Consider the following 19,926-nt stretch of genomic DNA (forward strand, 5'->3'; position numbering starts at 1 on the left):
ACTCCGTTAAACTGATATCGGGAATCATGGCTTCTTCCTGACTATCTTCCGGGCTATCTTCGCGCTCTTTTGCTTTCAACCTCATTAATCGAAATATTATCTACAGCTTCGTAGGGACTAATGACCCATAAACAACCTTCCGCGAAACCAAAGTATTTCACGTGACCAATACAGGGTGAGTGATATCATCTAAGAACCGAGTCTCGCCAAGACCAAGTCTGGGTCAGCCTAAAATGACCCCCCACACCTCTATACGAGGCAAGTTGAGCTACAGGTCCAGATCCACGTCATAATGATGAATACCCCAACCGGTTCGAGGTCACGTCAATGATGAAAACATCTTAAATATTGGATATTTATACTCAATTCTATCCTAACATTTCATCTCCTCTACATCACAAATTTTAATTACCCGCCCACGTCAATCTTGAACCATCTACTTGGAGACAAGAAAAACCACTATCTACACTAAGGTGCATGTTACAACCACCATCTCCATTTTTAAACTAACAATTGGTCTTCAAACAGAATTCAAATATCAAAAAATCATCATGGATTCCACACAGAACGCAGGCCGCCAGTCTCCCCCACCGGAGCGCCAATCCGGCATCCAGCAGCGTGATCCCCCCGCCAGCGGCAAGATCGGAGATTCATCTTCCCGCCCAGCACCGGAGTTTGCGCAGAACGAATCCAACCGATCGAAGAGTGACACTTTGACAAGCAACCCCGAGCATCCGTTGGAGAAGATCGAGGCTGCGAAGTACGCGAAATAAACGGGCATTACAGGTTATGGATACGAGGTTGTTCAAGGTCCGCTGTCAGAATATTGAATGTATACAAATTAAGATATGAAATTTGACGAAATCACCAATCACAAATCATAATTACTGGTAACTTAGCATTGTTGGGAGTAAAAGCATTCGTATATTCATTCGCTTGCAATAAAGTACTATGGAAATTCAAGTGGCATCAAACAGCCTTAGAGTCGTCACATCACACATCGTAAGCTTGTGTCAGATCAACACGGGGAATGGGGGCACGAAAACAGAAATAACTAGATACGAAGAAAGCACGCCAGCGCAAACCCTCCTCATCAACTCGCTACTTCCCAAGCTATTGATTCTGAGAGCTAAACAGGCTTAGACCTTAGGCTCAGCCGGGGCCGCAGCACCAGCAGCCTCGGAAGCAGGAACAGTAGCAGGGGCGGTAGAAGCGCCCTCGGCAGAAGTAGCAGTGGGGGCAGTCTCGCCCTCCTGGCTACGACCAAGCTTCAGATCGGCCAGACGGCGGGCCTCGTTGTGGATATCGCGAACCTGCTTATCACCCTGCACGTAGAAATCACGCAGCTTCTGGCCGGTGGGGTGCTCGAGGGCCTTCTCGAAGTAGTGGTTCAGCGAGGACCAGCCACTAGCAGCCTTGTTGGAGATCTGGTAGTTCTCATCCAGACCCTTAGCGCGCTCGGTGGCGTTGAACTTCTTGTCGAAGTTGGTCAGGGCGGAGGTGAACTTGTTGGAGAATCCGTGCTTCTGGTCCAGGGCGATGGCCTTCTGGATTGCGCCATCGCTGACAACGTAGCCGTGAGCGAGGTACTCGGCGAAGATACGGGAGCGGGGCTTGTCTTCCTGTGCGATATCGTGCTCATCTTCCTTCTCGGTGGACGAGGTAGCCTGGGCGCCGGCGATGTCGTCGATGTTCTGGGCGGCTTCGACATGCACAGAGGAGGAGCCCAATTGGGTCTGGTCGAGGAGGAGAGCAGTCTTTGCGGCGCTAAAATATGGGTCAGAAATGGGTTTATGGCGTGTTACTGGCGCTTGGTGACGCGCGGTGCGGGGTAGCTATCTTACGCTTCCTTCTCGAAAGTGACGCTGGCGGACTGGGAAGAGCCGGCCTCAGAGCCAGTGGGGGTGATGGAAAGAGAGGTGATCTTGCCGCTGTATCAATTCGTTAGCATAAAAGTCCATTGCCATGATGCTTAATGCGTAGCTATGTTTGTTTTGGAGGGGTATACTCACCAGAAGCTGAAGAAGTCACGGACATCCTTCTCAGAGGTGGAGGGGGCGATGCCCGAAACGTGAACGGTGGTACCAGACATAATGAAGATTTGAATTTGGTAAAGGAGAATTTTTGAGGAGAGAGATTATTTGAAGAGCAAGAAAAAGGAGAACAGGATGAGGTCAACTATTTATGGAGCTGCGCCACAGGTGACGTAGAGCGGGGCTGCACCGCCTCGGGATACTATATCGATTTTAATCTAAAGTGGGCACCAGCCGACTTAACTCTACTGCCTACTCTACTGCCTAGTATCTGACTCTATTACAGACCACGATGAGACTGCCAAATGCGCATCGTTTAATTTTGGAGTCAAAGATAGAATGTCTGCCTGCAAACCACCGCCTATGAGGTTAAGGATAGAAAGAAAATTTCAAAACCAGGCACTGCTCCTGGCAGGTAGAGGAAAATGAAAGGGCCAAAGATCCTTGATCAGCAAGGAACGTAACTTCTCAAAAATCGACAGATTCGTCCTTCTGCTTCTTCAAAACTTGTTCCAGCTCCCTGACCCGCCGTCTTAGCTGCTCATTCTCTCGCCTGGCGGTTTCTAGCTCCGATCTGTGCAATGCGACCTCCTCGCATCGAGCGAGGGAGCTACTCGACAGACCCAAGTGAGTCTGGGAGATTGAATTCCGATGGGGGTAGATAGAGGGGCTTCCATAGTGGGCGACGTGTTCTGCGTGAGGGTGCTGCGTGTACGAGCTGAGTGATCCGATGGACGGGCGGCGATGAGAGAGAGATGGTTCGCGGCTTCGTGTGGATCGGTGATGATCAGCTGTTCGAGAGGGGGCTATTCCTGTGACGCTTGCTTGGCTGCCTTGAATGGAGGGTGTATGGGAGCCGAGACTGGAGGAGGAACGCTGTCGACGAGATGAAAGGGAGTTTGTAGAGCCGGCCAAAGATGGGGAGCCATGTACGCCTTCAGTGGACTCATTCAAGGTGGAAGTGGAGGATGCTGTGGATGCCACGGATGCAGTCTGCTGGCGGAGAAGGGAGAGCTCGCGCGTCAATCGATTGACCTGGTTCTGTTAGTTGGTGGTCACTGATAAATCATGTGGCAATCCTCACCATCGCTTCCTGCTCTTTTTCCAGTACAAGATGAAGATCTGAAGGGGTCAGAGGCTTCGGGTGTCGTAGTGGTTCTGTGCATTATAGTCTGATTAGGCGAAATATCTCAATATCAGATCAGAAAACGATGGGCTTACCCTGAGCCGATCTTGTCACCTCCTGCTCATTTGACCCCAGCGGTGGACTTCCCCCATGCACGGACCTGGGGCCTCGTAATGACTGTCGAAGAGTGGGTGATTGCGGCATAGCTGGAAGAGTGGAAGTCGCGGCTCTAGGCCGTTGAAGCGTGGAGAGGGTATGATCGGAGGTCATGGCGACGGGGATATCCAAACGGGTATCTAGCTCCTCTGGGCCAGCAGAAGGCATGTTTGTTCTGAACGGGGGCTCTGCGGGGAACTATAAAGGTACGTGTTTCAGCGTCGGGTAGCGATGGGGAAGACAAAACACCCCTTGATCGAAATTCCAAACATTCCCAGGATAGGCGACGAGGTATGGATGCAGATGAGCTCATTTGACGCAGGAAGGTGCAGAAAGGATGCAGAGAGGGACACTTTGTAACCGCTTTGTTCGGGCTTTTATTGGGCCGCGGATCTAGGTATCATAAGCACCTGATCTATGTACCTTATATGTGCATAGGAAGTACACCCAACCGCTGTTTTGAGGCTATTTCATTTATCTTTCTCGCATTCCATAAGATAAAGCTGTGAGCTTTTCATACAACCGATCGGCAGGTTCAATAATGAGATATTTGTAAATACAGAAGATATATTCTATGACGAGATACTTGTGCTCGGGCCTCGATGAGGTGTCTCAATTCCAGATTGCAATGGAACCACTTGGATGATCAGTCCATCGAAAGCAAATAGTGAATACGTAACCTGCAATATTTTTCTGATACTCCTCGCAGCAGGCGAATTCAAGCATCCATTGAGTTAGACAAAATCCACCATTCATATACTATCACAGTTTTGATGTAAACAAACCAAAATAAGCTCGGCGATCTACAGGTTACATAAGCCTCCGCCCCCCAAACATTTGATATTTGGGTCCAAACAAATCACCTTTCGTCATGCATAACAAGAATGATCGTCTGACTTGATGAAACTTGCTTTCCTCACTGATGAACTTGTGACGATCTGAGGAAATTCCTCCCTACCAATGACACCATGGCCCAACCCTACGAATCCTACGAGCCCCCTACCCACATTCCACCCTTCGTGAAACAGCTCACTCCTTACGTCAAGACCCAGCAAGAAGCTCTCCGCATTCGCCAGGCCTTGACTTTATACCTGCAATCGTTGATTGTCTTCAACGATGACACATTCCACACCTCCCACCTCGCTCTATGCGCACCCACCGATGCCGTCGTCGATGTGAAGCGAACACCAGCGGACGTCTCAGGACTAAGAAAGGAGTACCTGAAGGCACTCCAGGCAAATATAGCTGCTCGGAAGGATTTTCGGGTCGCATCAGACGATGTGGCTTTGCTGAGACGCCAAAGGGCATCCCGCACACGATATGTTGACCCCGCCGATCCGCAGGAACCCGGCGCGGACCTGCGAGATTACGTTTCGCTTTTGCGGGATCGACGCCGCTATACGAAGCTTCAGGTCTTCCAGCATTATCTAGAGGAGCTGAAGGCAAAGGAGCCGACTGGTCTGGATTTGGGCGAGGATTCAAGCCAGGTCTTGTTACCTGAGGGACTGGACGTGGACGGACCAGACCATAAGGACCCCGAGACAGATCTAGAGGGATTGGTACATAAGCTGGAACGGGCTGTGGTGCGGGCCCGAACACAATTGGATCGGGAGAAACGGCTGTTCGAGAAGGTCAAAACGCAGCATGATGCCAGAGAAAAGACTTCCGACAGTGTGCCGTCTGCAGTCAAAGCTCAGGCATTGCAGCGCACACGCGATGAGCTGGTACAATGGGTCGAAGAACGATTGGTCAGTGAAGTAGATCCGGATGAGAGTATGGTACAAGAACTGCCGGCAGAGGAGATCGAAGAAGCCCAGCGTCTACTAGAACAACACAAGGTGCAAATCAAGGAGCAGTACGCGGCCTATCTTCAGGCACGACGAGAGCTTCTTGATGCTGCCTCCAAAGCCTGTCAACCTGTGACTGTGACCTCGAAACCTCAATCTCGATCTACCCACAGAACTGAAATTCTCGCTGAGGAGTCACCGGCTCCCAGTCCATTGGACGTCCTGTCTTACGCAACTGAAACTCTCGTTCCCCTGTCCAAAAGCCAGAAATCGCTAGCTCTACAAAAGTCCTATATCTCTGGACTTCTCGCCAAGGAAAAATCTACGACTCTACGCGCCTTGCACCGTATACGAGATGAAAGCCATCTCCTTCCCGAGTATCCCCTGCTGGCCCGTCAACCACGCTTCAAGCATGCAGTTGCGGCCCTCAATTCACGCAATCAATCCCAATCCCCCGATCAGAACCAGCCGGATGAAATTGTGGGTCTGGCAGAAGCATGGGCATTTGCCTCGGAAGCAGCCGCCGCCAACGAGAGCGATCGTGTACAACAGAAAGTGGTATTGGGAACGGAAGTTGCACAAGATGCACGTAAGACGTTGGGCGAAGTTTATGGCATCTTGAAGCAAGAATTGAGCGGTGTTATGCCAGACGCGGATCTTGAGACTACGTCAGATATCTGGGCCTCCGAAGCTCACACAACGCGAGGGGTCGGCAACCACAGTGGGTCCCGCGAGAAAAGACCAAACGGACCCTGGTCGGGACTGCACGGGCGCATTGGCCTGGAATAGCCTGAAAAGTCTGTTCATCAGCGTATCTTATCTCATACCTAATGAAGAATTGGAGACCATGTATCGACTTATGTGCTAGCTACACGTAGTACAGAGTATAAAATTGGGTAGATTGGATAGGAACATTTTTCTTGAGGCCATTGCGACTAGTGGAGACGCATCAAACTCTCTCGTAACTCGAACACATTCCCAGCCTGTTTAGCGTCGATCCCCACGGATAAGAAGAGATAGCGCGGGTGTGTGACCGGCAAGGTTCCGGCATCGGACTACAAAGGTACTTAGCAACTTGGAAAAATGGGATTTTTTCATGCACAATTCCCATATTGGCGATATATTATATCTGCAGCTTTAATTGATCTAGACTTCGTCTAAATTGATGATCATTTCTTTTAGCTAAAAGTGCAAGAAAAACGAGCGTTGAACTTTATAGAGGGAAATGCTGGTCTCCACTACCCTAAAATCCACCAAATTCAACGATTTGACTCATACTGAAAAAAAACTAGAGAAAATGATCCAAAGAACTAGAAATTCCTTCTTTTCTCCTCAATTTTAATTTTTCCTCTCTACTCCATACCTAATTGCCTGTATACAACTAATTCCCAACCCTTTTTCCCTTCGTTTATCTCTCTTTGGTTCTTCAAGGGAAAAAAGAAGTGGACCCGATACGGTGAAGGGAACGAACCAATTAGCGAAGCCGGTGGGGGAAAAAAAGACCTCCCGTCGGCGACTCATCTTCTACACCCCATCATCCCATCTTCGGGCCATTGAACCTCTCTAGTTCTCGTTTAGAACTTGCGGCGCGATGGTTCTTGCAGCTCGTTGTGGGCAGGCAGCCTCTCTGCTGCGATCGCGATGTCTCGCTGAGGCTCGTCCTCTCTCTCTCCGCACCTTCTCCTCCCAGTCATCTGTCCGATCTACGGCCGCTGCTCTGCGCCTGCAGAAGCTCCCCTCCCCAGCTCGTTCCAAGCAGCTGCGCTCCTTCTCCAGCTCGATCATTCGTCTTGCTGAGTCCCAGAAGGGTCCCTCTGCCGATGCCTACCTGGCTAGCGGTGCTGTCAAGCCCGCTAACCTCGTCGATGTGAAGAAGGTGCTGGTCATTGGTAGTGGTGGTCTGAGCATTGGACAGGCTGGAGAGTTCGATTATTCCGGTATGTGGAGGATATTCTTGCTTATTGCTTAGACTTCTCCCCAATTCCTTGTTGCATCCAATTAAATCCAATCCCCTGGGGCGGCACATGAGAGCTTTCTCTTTTTGTACCTCTCCGCGGAGGATGGCATTGGACTCGCTCGTCCCCACAAGAACCCCGGAAAGTTGTCTTGTTTGGTCACTGACATCGTCTTGTGTCAATTAGGCTCTCAGGCTTTGAAGGCCCTGAAGGAGGCTGGTGTCCAGTCCGTCCTGATCAACCCCAACATTGCGACCATCCAGACCGATCACAAGCTTGCTGATGAGGTCTACTACCTCCCCGTGACCCCCGAATACGTCACTCACGTCATTGAGCGCGAGCGTCCTGATGGTATCTTCCTTACCTTCGGTGGTCAGACCGCTCTCAACCTCGGTGTCCAGATGAACCGCATGGGTATCTTCGAGCGCTACGGTGTCAAGGTTCTCGGAACCAGCATCAAGACCCTGGAGACCAGTGAGGACCGTGATCTCTTTGCTCAGGCTCTGAATGAGATCAACATCCCTATTGCCGAGTCGATCGCTGTTAACACCGTTGACGACGCCCTGAAGGCCGCCGAGACTGTTGGTTACCCCATCATCGTTCGGTCCGCCTACGCTCTTGGTGGTCTAGGCTCTGGCTTTGCCGCCAACGAGGACGAGCTCCGCGATCTGTCTTCCCGCTCTCTGTCTCTGTCTCCCCAGATTCTGGTTGAGAAGTCCCTGAAGGGCTGGAAGGAGGTTGAGTACGAGGTTGTCCGTGATGCTACCAACAACTGTATCACCGTCTGCAACATGGAGAACTTCGACCCCCTCGGTGTCCACACCGGTGACAGTATCGTTGTTGCCCCCAGTCAGACTCTGTCTGATGAGGAGTACCACATGCTGCGTACCGCTGCCATCAAGATCGTTCGTCACCTTGGTGTCGTCGGTGAGTGCAACGTCCAGTACGCTCTGCAGCCCGATGGACTCGACTACCGTGTCATTGAGGTCAACGCCCGTCTGTCGCGTTCCTCTGCTCTGGCTTCCAAGGCTACTGGCTACCCCCTCGCCTACACTGCTGCCAAGATCGGTCTCGGACACACCCTGCCCGAGCTTCCCAATGCTGTCACCAAGACTACCACCGCCAACTTCGAGCCCAGTCTGGACTACATTGTCACCAAGATCCCCCGTTGGGATTTGAGCAAGTTCCAGCACGTCAACCGCGACATTGGCAGTGCCATGAAGTCTGTTGGTGAGGTTATGGCTATTGGTCGTACTTTCGAGGAGTCTCTGCAGAAGGCTATCCGTCAGGTTGACCCCCGCTACCTTGGTCTCCAGGGTGACCAGTTCGACAACCTTGATGACGTTCTCGCCAACCCCACCGACCGCCGTTGGTTGGCTGTTGGCCAGGCCATGATCCACGAGGGTTACTCTGTGGACAAGGTCCACGAGCTCTCCAAGATCGACAAGTGGTTCTTGTACAAGATCCAGAACATTGTCGACTGCCACCACGAGCTCAAGGAGATTGGTAGCCTCTTCGGCATCAAGAAGGAGATTATGATGAAGGCCAAGAAGCTTGGTTTCTCTGATAAGCAGATCTCCCTCCTGGTTGGTTCCTCTGAGGATGAGGTTCGCGCTCGCCGTAAGTCCTTTGGCATCACTCCCTGGGTCAAGAAGATTGATACCCTGGCTGCCGAGTTCCCTGCCGACACCAACTACCTGTACACCACCTACAACGCTACCTCGCACGATGTCACCTTCGATGACCACGGCACTATTATCCTGGGTAGCGGTGTCTACCGTATTGGTAGCTCCGTCGAGTTTGATTGGTGTGCTGTCAATGCCACTCTTTCCCTGCGCAACATGGGCAAGAAGACTGTCATGATCAACTACAACCCCGAGACCTACTCCACTGACTTCGATACCGCTGACAAGCTGTACTTCGAGGAGCTGAGCTACGAGCGTGTGATGGATATTTACGAGCTCGAGTCCGCTAGCGGTGTTGTTGTCTCTGTTGGTGGCCAACTGCCGCAGAACATTGCTCTGCGTCTGCAGGAGACCGGTGGTGCTCACGTTCTGGGAACCAACCCCGAGGACATTGACAAGGCCGAGGACCGTCACAAGTTCTCTCAGATCCTGGACAGCATTGGCGTCGACCAGCCCGCCTGGAAGGAGCTGACCTCCGTCTCTGAGGCCGAACGTTTCGCCGACTCCGTTGGCTACCCCGTCCTGGTTCGCCCCAGTTACGTTCTGTCCGGTGCCGCCATGAACGTCATCTACAGTGTGGATGAGCTCAAGGAGAAGCTTCTGAACGCTGCTGCCGTCTCCCCCGACCACCCCGTTGTTATCACCAAGTTCATCGAGGGTGCCGAGGAGATTGACGTTGACGCTGTCGCTTCCAACGGTAAACTCCTGCTCCACGCCGTCAGTGAGCACGTTGAGCCCGCTGGTGTCCACTCCGGTGACGCCACTCTGGTTCTTCCTCCTGCCAACCTGGACCAGTCCATCATGGACCGTGTCAAGGATATTGCCGAGAAGGTCGCCAAGGCCTGGAACATCACCGGTCCCTTCAACATGCAGATCATCAAGGCTGACCAGGAGGGTGCTGAGTCCCAGCTCAAGGTCATTGAGTGCAACCTGCGTGCCTCCCGTTCTTTCCCCTTCGTCAGCAAGGTCCTGGGTACCAACTTCATTGACGTTGCCACCAAGGCCCTTGTCGGCCGTGACGTCCCTGAGCCCGTTGACCTGATGAAGGAGAAGCGCCCCTACCTCGCCACCAAGGTTCCCCAGTTCTCCTGGACCCGTCTGGCCGGTGCCGACCCCTTCCTGGGTGTCGAGATGTCCTCCACTGGTGAGATTGCTTGCTTCGGTACCGATCTCGTTGAGGCCTACTGGACCTCCCTTCAGTCCACCATGAACTTCCGCGTTCCCGAGGCTGGTGAGGGTATCCTCCTCGGTGGTGACGTGACCACCCCTTACTTGGCCACCATCGTCGACTACCTGAACCCCCTGGGCTTCAAGTTCTACGCTGCCAACCCCGAGGTCAAGGCTCACATTGAGGCTACCTGCAAGGACAACGCCTCCGTGCAGGTCATTGAGTTCCCCAAGAAGGACAAGCGTGCTCTGCGTGAGGTCTTCCAGAAGTACGACATCCGTGGTGTCTTCAACCTGGCCAAGACCCGTGGCAAGACCCAGCTTGACGAGGACTACGTGATGCGCCGTAACGCTGTCGACTTCAGCGTTCCTCTCTTCATGGAGCCCAAGGTATGTTATTATCTAAATTCCCTTGTACTATGTTTCTTTTACTAATCTTAATCCCCCACAGACTGCCCAGCTCTTCGCTCAGTGCATGAACGAGAAGATGCCCCGTGGTGAGGGTATCCCCACCGAGGTCCGCACCTGGTCCAACTTCGTTGGCGGCAAGTTATTGTAAATCATGACTCTGCACAAAACCCGGAACGCCTCTTCCACAACTGATTGATCTCACTTGTTTCTGTATGGTATAAGTGAGTTGGGAGGGCATTGTTGATAGATGGTGTGCATTTCTTTGATATATTTTCCCCGGTCTGGTTGTCTGGTTTCTTTTACCTCTGGCGAATACTAGGATAGTGAGCTGCACTGATCCAGCCCTGGTGGTTCCCCGATTTAATGGGGCCTGCTTGTTTACTATTTTATTTTGGGGTCTGTTCGTTGTAGTTGGTTTATTGTGTTTCAGCGACAAAAGAATTTTCTTCATCTTCTATTAAGTTTGGTTTATCAATCTCCACTTCATTAAGACCATACTGCCCAGGTGTGTACGGATTACCGGATGGATACAGATCAACTTCACCACCTGCACATAGAGCTTTTATCTCAATATCTCTCGAGATACGCTATAGCTATTGTAGTAAATCTGCATTTGACCCCTTCCAAGGTTTTCTTGGTAACATTTTTGTACTAATAGCATACAATTAGCTGTCCTGAGTAAGGCCGGGGAACCAATTGGCGATGGGCTTCGGGTTGGAGAGAAAAGTGGCTCGATTAACCGGAATCCATCTACCGCTGGGTAAGACAAGGACCGACCAAAACCAAGACCGACTGACTAACTACGGTAGTATGGTGTTCTGCGGTGGTACGTTAATTTTCCATGTTCTTCTCGGAGCCCTACTAAGTTACAACGATGCAAACTAGTATAGAGTTGTGGGTATAGTCAGTACATCTTCAAACCACTGATCATCCCCTAAATCCATCGACTGCATCCAGGATATCTGATTCAGATCTGGGATATGGTGATTGTGACACGTCGTGTCGGAATTGGCGATCTGACACGTCCTGGTATCCACGTCTTGAATCTGAGAAGCCATGTCCCACTGAGCTTCAGCCCACAGTCGACATTTGGTCAAAAGCTTGAATAGATACTTAAGTAGATGGTCGTTGCACTGCATTTCTGGCTCCTTGCTGCCCAGATCGAGTCTCTGAAGCATACTCTCCATCGTCGATATTAGGTTGACTGTGCTCCGCACCGCTTGGCAATCCCATTCTGGGTCTTTGAGTGTTGATAGATATTTCAAAAGTGTGATACTCAGAATCATCTGTGACCAAAAATGAAAGGGTTGACCAACAAGCTTTGAGCAAGGAATTCTGTAGAAATCGTCCAGCCATGACTTGATGTTCTCAACCGACTGCCACAAACACTTTAGGCGTTCAAATCCCAGAAAGCTTTCACTGCCATCTCTTTGTCGAGATAGACCTAGATGAAGCGAGTCTTGGCTTACGGAATAAGCTAGCTGGTTTATGTATAATTCGACATATTGCGCGTGTATATTGAGAATGTCTGTATGTCAAGCCTGGGTCTCTCCCAGGTGAAGGTATCAGCAATGCCACAGAGGAAACGAATTGCCAGTTGTTTCTTCCGAGGGACTACTCACCTATCTGGGGAAGATTCGAGGGAAACGAAGATCTTAGCTCATGCAACTGCATTCGTAACGTCTTGATATACATTAAGCGAGGAGCTGAGGCCCCAGCAGGAGCCGTTCCTGTGCAGGAGTAATCTGACTCGTCTTGTTGCCGAACGGAATCTCCTTTTTGCTTTAACAGCTGCAGGCGTACTTGATAGACAAATAATTCATCCCCAGGGCATGACTTCTGTGTCGCGATGACTCGAAGCGATTCTTCCATCTGAGGTATCCATCGTATCGCGTCTTGACGCCCAAGGTGTGACGAAATACTAGATAGTCACACGTTAGTTTTGCGTAAGCCCAAGAACCAAGGCTTGAAAGAGATTTAATAGAGGATCAGCGAGGTCATGCGCACTTAGAACTCAAGATGAAACATGCAAGTATTGCCCGCTGCTTTTCCAATAAGGCGTCCGGCGTTTCATCGTTGAGGCTATGACTGTTTTCGTCATTCCGCCCCTGGGTGATAGTCATCATAAGCTGCACATCCTGTGAAGGTGGCTTGAACAATCGCATGTCATATACTAGTGAAATCGCAAGCATCAGGAGGCGAGACATGAGGTCTGCTTTGCCAAGAAAAGCATCGGTACTCCATGCTAGATACGTCAATGATCCAAGTAGTAGGTCTATATTTGACTGGACTTTAAGCAAGGTAGATGTGAACAGGAGATGCTTCAGCTCCTCAACTTGAGCTAGTCTTTCCTGTGTTGAGAATGTGGTAACTGTGTGGATGGCTTGGAACAAGACAGGCCTGTTTCGGCGCAGATAGCTGCTTGTCATGCCGGGGGTCAAGTCGATGAAAGGAAAGTATGGCAGCATTCGGTAACGGAAGAAATTGAGCCGTTCATCTGCTGGGTTTGGCGATGAAGCAGAGATAGACAGGGTAGAATTGTGAGACAGATATGACGGAGTTAGATTCGGTGGTACAGTGGCTATCAGATCCATCGCAGATGTCGGCCCCTCACTGAAGCCTACGTTAGCACCCGGTGTATTTATTGAAGTGCCATTCGTGTACGTCGTGGATGATGAAATGCTTTCTCCATTGAGGGGTCGAAGTGGTTGAAGGATGTTGACGGGAAACTCAGAAGGCCCTAAGGAACCGATGAAAGATTGCATTACGTTTAATAAGCTCTCCATTTTGTCTTCCAGCCGAGCGATCCGCGCATCGGACTCTTCAGCTGTCTGCAAATCACGCCTGCGGACCGAGTCTGATGGCTGACACGTTTTCTTGAGACGGAAACATCTAAAGAATAATAAGCTGAATGTCATTTGTTTCGAGACTCGTGTCACTTGTTGACCTTTCACATTTATCACCATTTGAGATACGCACACACCGGCACTTTGCCTTGTAGCACTGCCTGCAAGCTTGGCCATAGGTGCCAGATTGGCTGAGGACTGGCTTTGTTCTCTCCATAGTTTTAATAAGCGGGACAGACTATGACAGGAGATACAAATACCTCAGTTGATGGTATGTAGGAATGGCTAGGTTCAAAGACACTATGTGCTCGTCGAACGGAGCGCCGCCGGACTTACCTCCGTGTCATGCCAACGGATTTGCTCCTTCCGCCTAAGTCCGTTACCCCCGAAGGCCGTTTACGAACTCGTAACTCATGGTTTCATTGGTTGCAATGCACTCACGGGCATGATCCCGGTGGTATTCATTTCCGCTCGACCTACTCAACTTTAACGGATTCGATCCGTTGCGAGCTCATTGAATATGAGTCTTTTCGACACCGACGGATTTGGCTGCTTCGAGTCGTTTTATCCACTTCAGATGATTGAATAATTACTTTCCTGTCTTATAGATAAATAAAGTCTTGTCCGATGTTTTTCTACATACTATCGACTACCTCAATACATACGTGCAACTATTTAACCCACGAGCAAGCCCTGGGATGTCTAAAACGGTCCTAATTACCGGCTGTAGCCATGGAGGTTTAGGGGCGGCAATGGCAAAGGTTTATCGCGCAAAAGGCTTCCAGGTCTTCGCAACGATACGCGACAGGGCCAAGGCCGGCTCTCTAGCTGAAATAGATGGCATAGAGATTGTCGAACTTGAAGTCACTTCGGTCGCTTCTATTCGCCAATGTGCAAGTGCTGTTGCGAAACATACAGGAGGGACACTCGATGTCCTTGTCAACAACGCAGGCGTCAGCGCTATAGTGCCGCTTCTGGACGCATCCCTCGACGACGCGAAGAAGGTTTACGACACCAATGTTTGGAGTATTGTTGCCATGGCGCAGGCATTCGCACCAATGCTCATCAAGGCCAAAGGGATCATGTGCAACGTCAGTTCAGTATCTGGTGAAATGGTATTTGCATGGGCGGGTAGGTCCTAACTCTTCTCTCTGAACATTCCCCAGGCGCTGAGGCTTCCTGATATACAGGTGTATATAGCAGCTCCAGAAGTGCTGGAACGAGGATTTCCGAGACGCTGCGCCTCGAGATGGCGCCTCTTGGCGTACGGGTAGTTACAGTCATCCTCGGCGGCGTCCAGACCAGCGGAAATGACCCCGTCAATATCGCGGACCTTGAGCTGCCGCCGCATTCGCATTATCGGAGGATAACGGCGGTCATAGATCGCCACAAGAAGACCATGGTACACCCCAACAAACAGAATGTCGACATCGCAGCGAAGAACATAGTTGAGGACGTTCTCAGTGGTGCCAGCATTTTCATTCGACGCGGGCAGGCTTCGACTCTCAGTTGGCTCTGCAACACATTCCTCCCCTATGGACTATTTACTTCAATGATCAATCGGGATTCGGCTCTCGATGAAGTTGGGTTTGGTGAAGACACAGTGTGATTTTGAAGCTCAAGCTATTCTACAAATCAAATTCGCGAGACATTATATCTTTTCTGTATCATTGTCATGTCCCACCACTATCTACCCGAAGTTGAATGTCTGGTTTTCTATATGCATGGAGCCTCCCGTGCCAAACTGGTTGATCACTTTGTCGTAGTTGTAGAAGATGTGACTACCGGACTTAGACCATGGTCAGTATGGGGACTTCAGGGAGGGGGATGGTTGACTCACTTCTGGCGGGGTAAGTTTCACTACATTGAGAACGACATCCATTATCTTTGCCTTTACCACCTTGTATTTGACATCTTCCTTCGACGTAAATTTACACATATCGAGGTGATCAGAGCGAAGGGGAAGTATTTCGCCAAGACCTTGATATGATGCAGCATGTTCTTCAACAACCTATCGCTTCTTGATCAGTATCCGGTTTGTTCTTGTTTGTTCCGTTGTTGCAAAGCGAGGGAGCTTACACGTTGCCCATACGTATCGAGCTCTTCAAAGAAAAAGAAAATCTTGACTTTGTTGTCTCCTGCATTTCGCTTTCTTATCACATCAGGAAACTCTGTTCTCAGTAACTTCAGGTCATTCGAGTCCGCTTGAAGAGTTTTGAGTGTGCTTCTGTCCGTCTTTTTCACCGCATCAAACACTCGGCGTATGAGATCACCCCATTTTGCTAAGTTTGAGCCCCCGAAGGGTGTGCCGAAGAAGATCATACCTTGCACGTGCCTCGCAATAGTCTCAATGCTGTCTCCCTTGGCACTTCGATCACCCAGTACTATTGCGGTAGCACACACAAGCCCCCCAAGGCTATGAGCCACCAGCAAAATAGGTCGCTTGGCCTGGTTTTTACGTTGTGAGTCTGTTCTGGTAGAGCAGTGGGTTGAGGAGCTACACTCACCATCTCTGGCGTAGTTCTTTCCGTGTCAAGTGAGGCACAGAGGCTACGAGCCGCCGTTGAAAGGCTCCCTTGAGTGACATGAGCGGTATCTGAATAGACGATAGCAGAATCATATCCGAAGCTCATAATTCTGCATTGTTTAGCGTCAGAGGCAAGTAGATCTAACGGCCACAAAATATCGTCTTTAGTCCAGGTTTTCTCGGGATGCCCTCGCAGACCATGGACAAACACAATACTATAATAAGCAAATTCAGCTATGGATTTACGGGAGGGGTGGAGAAGAGGATAGTAGAGTACATACTCAAAAGTCGCATTCTCTGGAGAGGTCCAGACAGAGAGACCGCATTGCGACATTTCCTTTTTTTCTTATTCGATACTAAAGGTCCCAGAAAAAGTAAACGGAATTCAAGGCGATCCACTGGTGTATTAACCACCCAGCCGCTGTGATTACGAGTCATGACTGGCATGCTAGGGCGTTTCAGGTATAAATAGCGTATCATGCATGAGGCTAGCGCGCCCGATCAGATCTACCTCCCTCAGCCAAAGCTGCTCCCTTTTCTCTCCAAAATTCTTCCTTGTGAGAGGTTAGTCTTTGGAAGTTCTCCGTTCCCATGTCTACCATAACCTCTTTTCATAATGATAGCGGCGTTGTCGTGAATCAAGGAACTCAAGTTATCCAAAAGTATGTTAACTCATTTATATGCCACTAAAGCCTTGATATTAATTTCCAAGTAGCCAAAATTTAGTAATATCCCGAAATGGTGGGTTATGTAGATTTAGCAATGTGCCGATGTAGTTTCTGTCAAATCAAAAGCTGACTCCTTCCTGTTAGACCCCGCGCCGCGGTTTTTCAAAGCCTCGTCGTACGAAGAACAGAAAAACATCAACCGTGGACGGGTTTCTGGCACGTGTCAATGGTTTCTAGATGGCCCGACGTTCCAGGATTGGAAGCATGACAATCAAGTCTATCTTTTGTGGCTGTCCGCATATCCCGGCTGTGGCAAGTCTGTGCTCTCGAAAGCGCTCATTGATGAAAGGCTTGTTGATGATGGATCGGCTACCATCTGCTACTTTTTTTTCAAAGATAACGGAGAGCAAGATCATGCAGCAGCGGCAATCTGCGCTCTTCTGCATCAATTATTCGTCAACCGAGAGGACCTGTTTCAGAAGCACGCCAGAAAAGCAGTGGACCAGCATGGCGATCACCTCAGGGCCGACTTTGATGTTTTGTGGCGGCTACTTCTTTCGGCGGTCTCCGATCCTTCTGCTGGCAAAGTCATCTGCATTCTTGATGCACTGGACGAATGTCGAGAACCCGACCGTGGGAGACTTATACAAGAGTTGGAGCGATTCTATATCAAGCCTCAAGAAAAAAGCATGACAGGATCACAGACAAAATTCTTAGTTACAAGTCGTCCATATGTTGACATTGAAAGAAGATTCGCCAAATTGATTAATCGATTTGGAAATACTCGCCTCGGTGGTATACATATTAGTGGAGAGGATAATTTGAGGGCTATTAGCCTTGAAATCAACATGGTTATGAATGCCGAAGTGGATCACATAGCAAGTGAGAATGGACTCTCGGATGAAATTCGACAAGTTCTCAAGTCACGCTTCTCTGAGATTAAGAATACGACTTACCTCTGGCTGGATCTGACCTTGAAAATAGTTAGGGTGAACCTTGGTTTGACTAAAAAGAAATTGCTGAAGCGAATCGATGAACTACCTCAAGACCTAGAGGAAGCATATGAAAAGATTCTCGAACGTTGCAGTGAAAGGAATGAGCAAGAAGGAAAACGACTCCTAAACATCATTGTCGCGGCGCAACGACCATTGACGTTATCCGAGATTGATGTCGCGTTAGAGGTTGAAGCTGAATCCACATCCTGTTTCGATCTGGATCTCGAAACACCAAACAAAAGAGAGATATGGATACGTGATGCCTGCGGTTTGTTTGTCAAGATAATTGACTCTCGTGTTCATCTTATCCACCAAACGGCAAGAGAGTTTCTACTCCGACAGGAAGGAAAAACGGCCATTCAAGGGAAGTGGCAACACTCTATTGATTTGCAGACTGCTCATTCGATTCTCGCCAAATTATGCATAGTCTATCTTCTTCTCCGTGAATTTCGGAGAGACTATAAATCACGACACGAAGACTCAAGACCGGAACATGGTTTGTTGCTTTACGCCGCAAATTATTGGATCCCTCACACCCAACAGGCTGGCCTCATTGAGCCCGTTTGGACTACAAAGATTGCCAGTCTATGTGATGTAGATGAAGGATCGAGTTCATTTTGGCTCGGTTATCATTCTGATAGGCTGCTCTGGGTGAAGAGCATGCAAGAGAAACAGCCGCCTATATTCTGGGCAGCACGATGGGGATTGGTACATATGGTCGCATCTTTCTTGAATGATCATCAGATGGAAGCCACCGAGGACTTGATTAAGATCGCGATTAGCAACCGAGAAAACGGAGAGGCTATATTAAACCTCCTGCTCGAACGAACGGGTGCTAGATCCCAGATCACAGAGGAAGTCTTTGAAGCTGCCGCGGCAAATCAGAGGAATGCAGGCAATATGATGAAGAGCCTCCTTGCGATTGGTTCACCTAGCCAAATCACGGAAGATGTGTTTCGAGCCGCGATAAGAAACACACAGAGTGGGCAGGAGGTTCTAGGCATCCTGCTTGATTTATCGGCGGTGGATGTTACAATCAGCGGCACAATTATCATGGCAGCCGCACAGAATAATGAAAATAGAATCGCTATGCTCGAGATGCTGCTTCATAAACCCAGTGTCAAGATCACTGTCGGCGGAATGATGGCGGCTGCGTCAAGTTATCCAGCCGGGAAAGTTATGATGAAGCTTCTGCTTGAGCGTCGAAGAATCAACATCAAAATCAGCAATTTGCTAGCTAAAATAGCTATAAAAAACCCAGGATGTGGAGACGGTGTATTGAAGGTTCTTCTTGACCATTTTGGAGCGGATATCTCAGTCACCCCAGAAATGATTCACTCAGTCGTGGCCAATGAGCAAAACGGGTTAGCTATGCTCAACGTACTTCTTGAGGAGAGGGGACCAGACGTCAAAGTCACCGACGTAGCGGTCAATATAGCAATATCGAATCGAAGGCTAGGATCTCCTATGGTGGAGCTTCTGGTCAAACACAAAGGATCTGGTATCATTACGGATGATATGATTTATGCTGTTGTGTATGGACGTGAGACTGGAAGTGAGACTGGAACCGCTTTGCTCAATGTGCTTCTGACACACAGACATGATTTCAAGATCACTGACGAAATGATCTTAGAGGCCTTGATAAATAAGCGAATTGGAGCCACTGTCCTAAAGGTTCTCCTTGGGAAGATGGAGGCGCCTTTCTGTATCACAGACCGGGTAATTCAAGCTGTCTCGGAAGATCCTTATTGTTTTGACATGAAACCTCCTCAGGTTAATTCGGCCTTGTGGGCTCCTTATGATTTGTTGGACGTCCTACTTCAGCAAGAAGGAGTGAGAATCCTCATGACTGAGGAAATCATAAGATTAGGTTGCGTGCATGATTTCATCGAAATTGGAGTGGACAAAATACTTACCGAAAAAAGAGAAAAGGTTCACGTAACCAAGAAAATGACTGATATGGCATTTGGCAATGATGTATTGGAAAAAGGCCTGAAGGGGGTGGGTCCGATACGCAAAGACACAAAACAACCTTCAGAATCCAGTACCTTACCTGTTAATTTGCTCGAGGTGGAGGGTATGGGAAATGTGAGAATTCCAGATTCTATAGAGCCTCAGCATTCTGGGAGCTCCGCACAGTCTCAACATCTTGAAGGATGTGAGGGACTTATAGGCTTCGGAGGCTTTGAAGATTCTGAACGGTTTGAATATTTCGAAGATTCTGAAGGCTCTGGCGATTTCGAAGATTTTGAGGATTCTGATGATCCTGAGGATTCTGAATAGATTTGGGTCTTTTCATCGCCAAGTCACATGGAGTCAAGCTATTTTCCCCGGAACCTCCTTTCTTCTTTCGTTCAGTGTCTTCGGGCTTTTCCAATGCGCCTTGTAGTATGAATCCTCGCCATCCATTTGGGTTGCTGCCAAAGAGGGTCATCTTGGATTTCTCGAAGCTTTGCTAGAAAAGAGAGCTTCTTGGCTAGGAACCATCCTACTCCGCCTATTCAAGGCATTCAATATAATAAAATCGATGTGGTCCGACTCTTCATAAGGGGCAATAACACCGTTAACCT

At 49.4% G+C, this 19,926-nt stretch overlaps 10 protein-coding genes across 10 annotated transcripts; 6 read left to right on the top strand and 4 right to left on the bottom strand.

Moving 5' to 3' along the window:
* Positions 1–551: 551 nt before the first annotated feature.
* N7503_001060 (uncharacterized protein) lies at positions 552–773 on the top strand (the record flags this gene model as incomplete). The annotated part of the gene is made up of 1 exon (XM_057060621.1): positions 552–773. The coding sequence occupies one exon, from the start codon at positions 552–554 to the stop codon at positions 771–773; it is 222 nt and encodes a 73-aa protein (XP_056927544.1).
* Positions 774–1,139: 366 nt separating this feature from the next.
* Positions 1,140–2,092, bottom strand: vip1 (putative actin cytoskeleton protein (VIP1); the record flags this gene model as incomplete). The annotated part of the gene is made up of 3 exons (XM_057060622.1): positions 1,140–1,767; positions 1,845–1,931; positions 2,013–2,092. The coding sequence occupies 3 exons, from the start codon at positions 2,090–2,092 to the stop codon at positions 1,140–1,142; spliced, it is 795 nt and encodes a 264-aa protein (XP_056927545.1).
* Positions 2,093–2,501: 409 nt separating this feature from the next.
* Positions 2,502–3,483, bottom strand: N7503_001062 (uncharacterized protein; the record flags this gene model as incomplete). The annotated part of the gene is made up of 3 exons (XM_057060623.1): positions 2,502–3,068; positions 3,118–3,191; positions 3,255–3,483. The coding sequence occupies 3 exons, from the start codon at positions 3,481–3,483 to the stop codon at positions 2,502–2,504; spliced, it is 870 nt and encodes a 289-aa protein (XP_056927546.1).
* An 800-nt stretch (positions 3,484–4,283) lies between these two features.
* On the top strand, positions 4,284–5,891 carry N7503_001063 (uncharacterized protein; the record flags this gene model as incomplete). The annotated part of the gene is made up of 1 exon (XM_057060624.1): positions 4,284–5,891. One exon carries the CDS (start codon positions 4,284–4,286, stop codon positions 5,889–5,891), a length of 1,608 nt encoding a protein of 535 aa, XP_056927547.1.
* Positions 5,892–6,463: 572 nt separating this feature from the next.
* N7503_001064 (carbamoyl-phosphate synthase (glutamine-hydrolyzing) CPA2) lies at positions 6,464–10,774 on the top strand. Its single transcript, XM_057060625.1, has 3 exons — positions 6,464–7,039; positions 7,244–10,299; positions 10,361–10,774. Exons 1-3 carry the CDS (start codon positions 6,694–6,696, stop codon positions 10,466–10,468), a joined length of 3,510 nt encoding a protein of 1,169 aa, XP_056927548.1. The 5' UTR covers positions 6,464–6,693; the 3' UTR covers positions 10,469–10,774.
* Positions 10,775–11,022: 248 nt separating this feature from the next.
* N7503_001065 (uncharacterized protein) lies at positions 11,023–11,429 on the top strand (the record flags this gene model as incomplete). The annotated part of the gene is made up of 2 exons (XM_057060626.1): positions 11,023–11,080; positions 11,278–11,429. The coding sequence occupies 2 exons, from the start codon at positions 11,023–11,025 to the stop codon at positions 11,427–11,429; spliced, it is 210 nt and encodes a 69-aa protein (XP_056927549.1).
* Positions 11,430–12,317: 888 nt separating this feature from the next.
* Positions 12,318–13,343, bottom strand: N7503_001066 (uncharacterized protein; the record flags this gene model as incomplete). The annotated part of the gene is made up of 2 exons (XM_057060627.1): positions 12,318–13,212; positions 13,300–13,343. 2 exons carry the CDS (start codon positions 13,341–13,343, stop codon positions 12,318–12,320), a joined length of 939 nt encoding a protein of 312 aa, XP_056927550.1.
* A 521-nt stretch (positions 13,344–13,864) lies between these two features.
* On the top strand, positions 13,865–14,775 carry N7503_001067 (uncharacterized protein; the record flags this gene model as incomplete). Its single annotated transcript, XM_057060628.1, has 2 exons — positions 13,865–14,297; positions 14,357–14,775. 2 exons carry the CDS (start codon positions 13,865–13,867, stop codon positions 14,773–14,775), a joined length of 852 nt encoding a protein of 283 aa, XP_056927551.1.
* An 81-nt stretch (positions 14,776–14,856) lies between these two features.
* N7503_001068 (uncharacterized protein) lies at positions 14,857–16,027 on the bottom strand (the record flags this gene model as incomplete). Its single annotated transcript, XM_057060629.1, has 5 exons — positions 14,857–14,955; positions 15,007–15,177; positions 15,246–15,689; positions 15,752–15,908; positions 15,975–16,027. 5 exons carry the CDS (start codon positions 16,025–16,027, stop codon positions 14,857–14,859), a joined length of 924 nt encoding a protein of 307 aa, XP_056927552.1.
* A 144-nt stretch (positions 16,028–16,171) lies between these two features.
* N7503_001069 (uncharacterized protein) lies at positions 16,172–19,639 on the top strand (the record flags this gene model as incomplete). Its single annotated transcript, XM_057060630.1, has 4 exons — positions 16,172–16,257; positions 16,317–16,355; positions 16,409–16,434; positions 16,506–19,639. 4 exons carry the CDS (start codon positions 16,172–16,174, stop codon positions 19,637–19,639), a joined length of 3,285 nt encoding a protein of 1,094 aa, XP_056927553.1.
* Positions 19,640–19,926: the final 287 nt, after the last annotated feature.

The sequence above is a fragment of the Penicillium pulvis genome (genome assembly GCF_028828015.1).
Source record: "Penicillium pulvis strain IBT 33274 chromosome Unknown contig_10_segment0_segment0, whole genome shotgun sequence".
Lineage (NCBI taxonomy): Eukaryota > Fungi > Ascomycota > Eurotiomycetes > Eurotiales > Aspergillaceae > Penicillium > Penicillium pulvis.

Bases quoted from the DNA above. Each gene is read 5' to 3' on its own strand.
- N7503_001064 (XM_057060625.1), top strand. From the start codon at position 6,694: ATGGTTCTTGCAGCTCGTTGTGGGCAGGCAGCCTCTCTGCTGCGATCG. The intron at 7,040-7,243 runs GTATGTGGAGGA...TGTGTCAATTAG, and splicing joins TGGAGAGTTCGATTATTCCG to GCTCTCAGGCTTTGAAGGCC. The intron at 10,300-10,360 runs GTATGTTATTAT...AATCCCCCACAG, and splicing joins CTCTCTTCATGGAGCCCAAG to ACTGCCCAGCTCTTCGCTCA.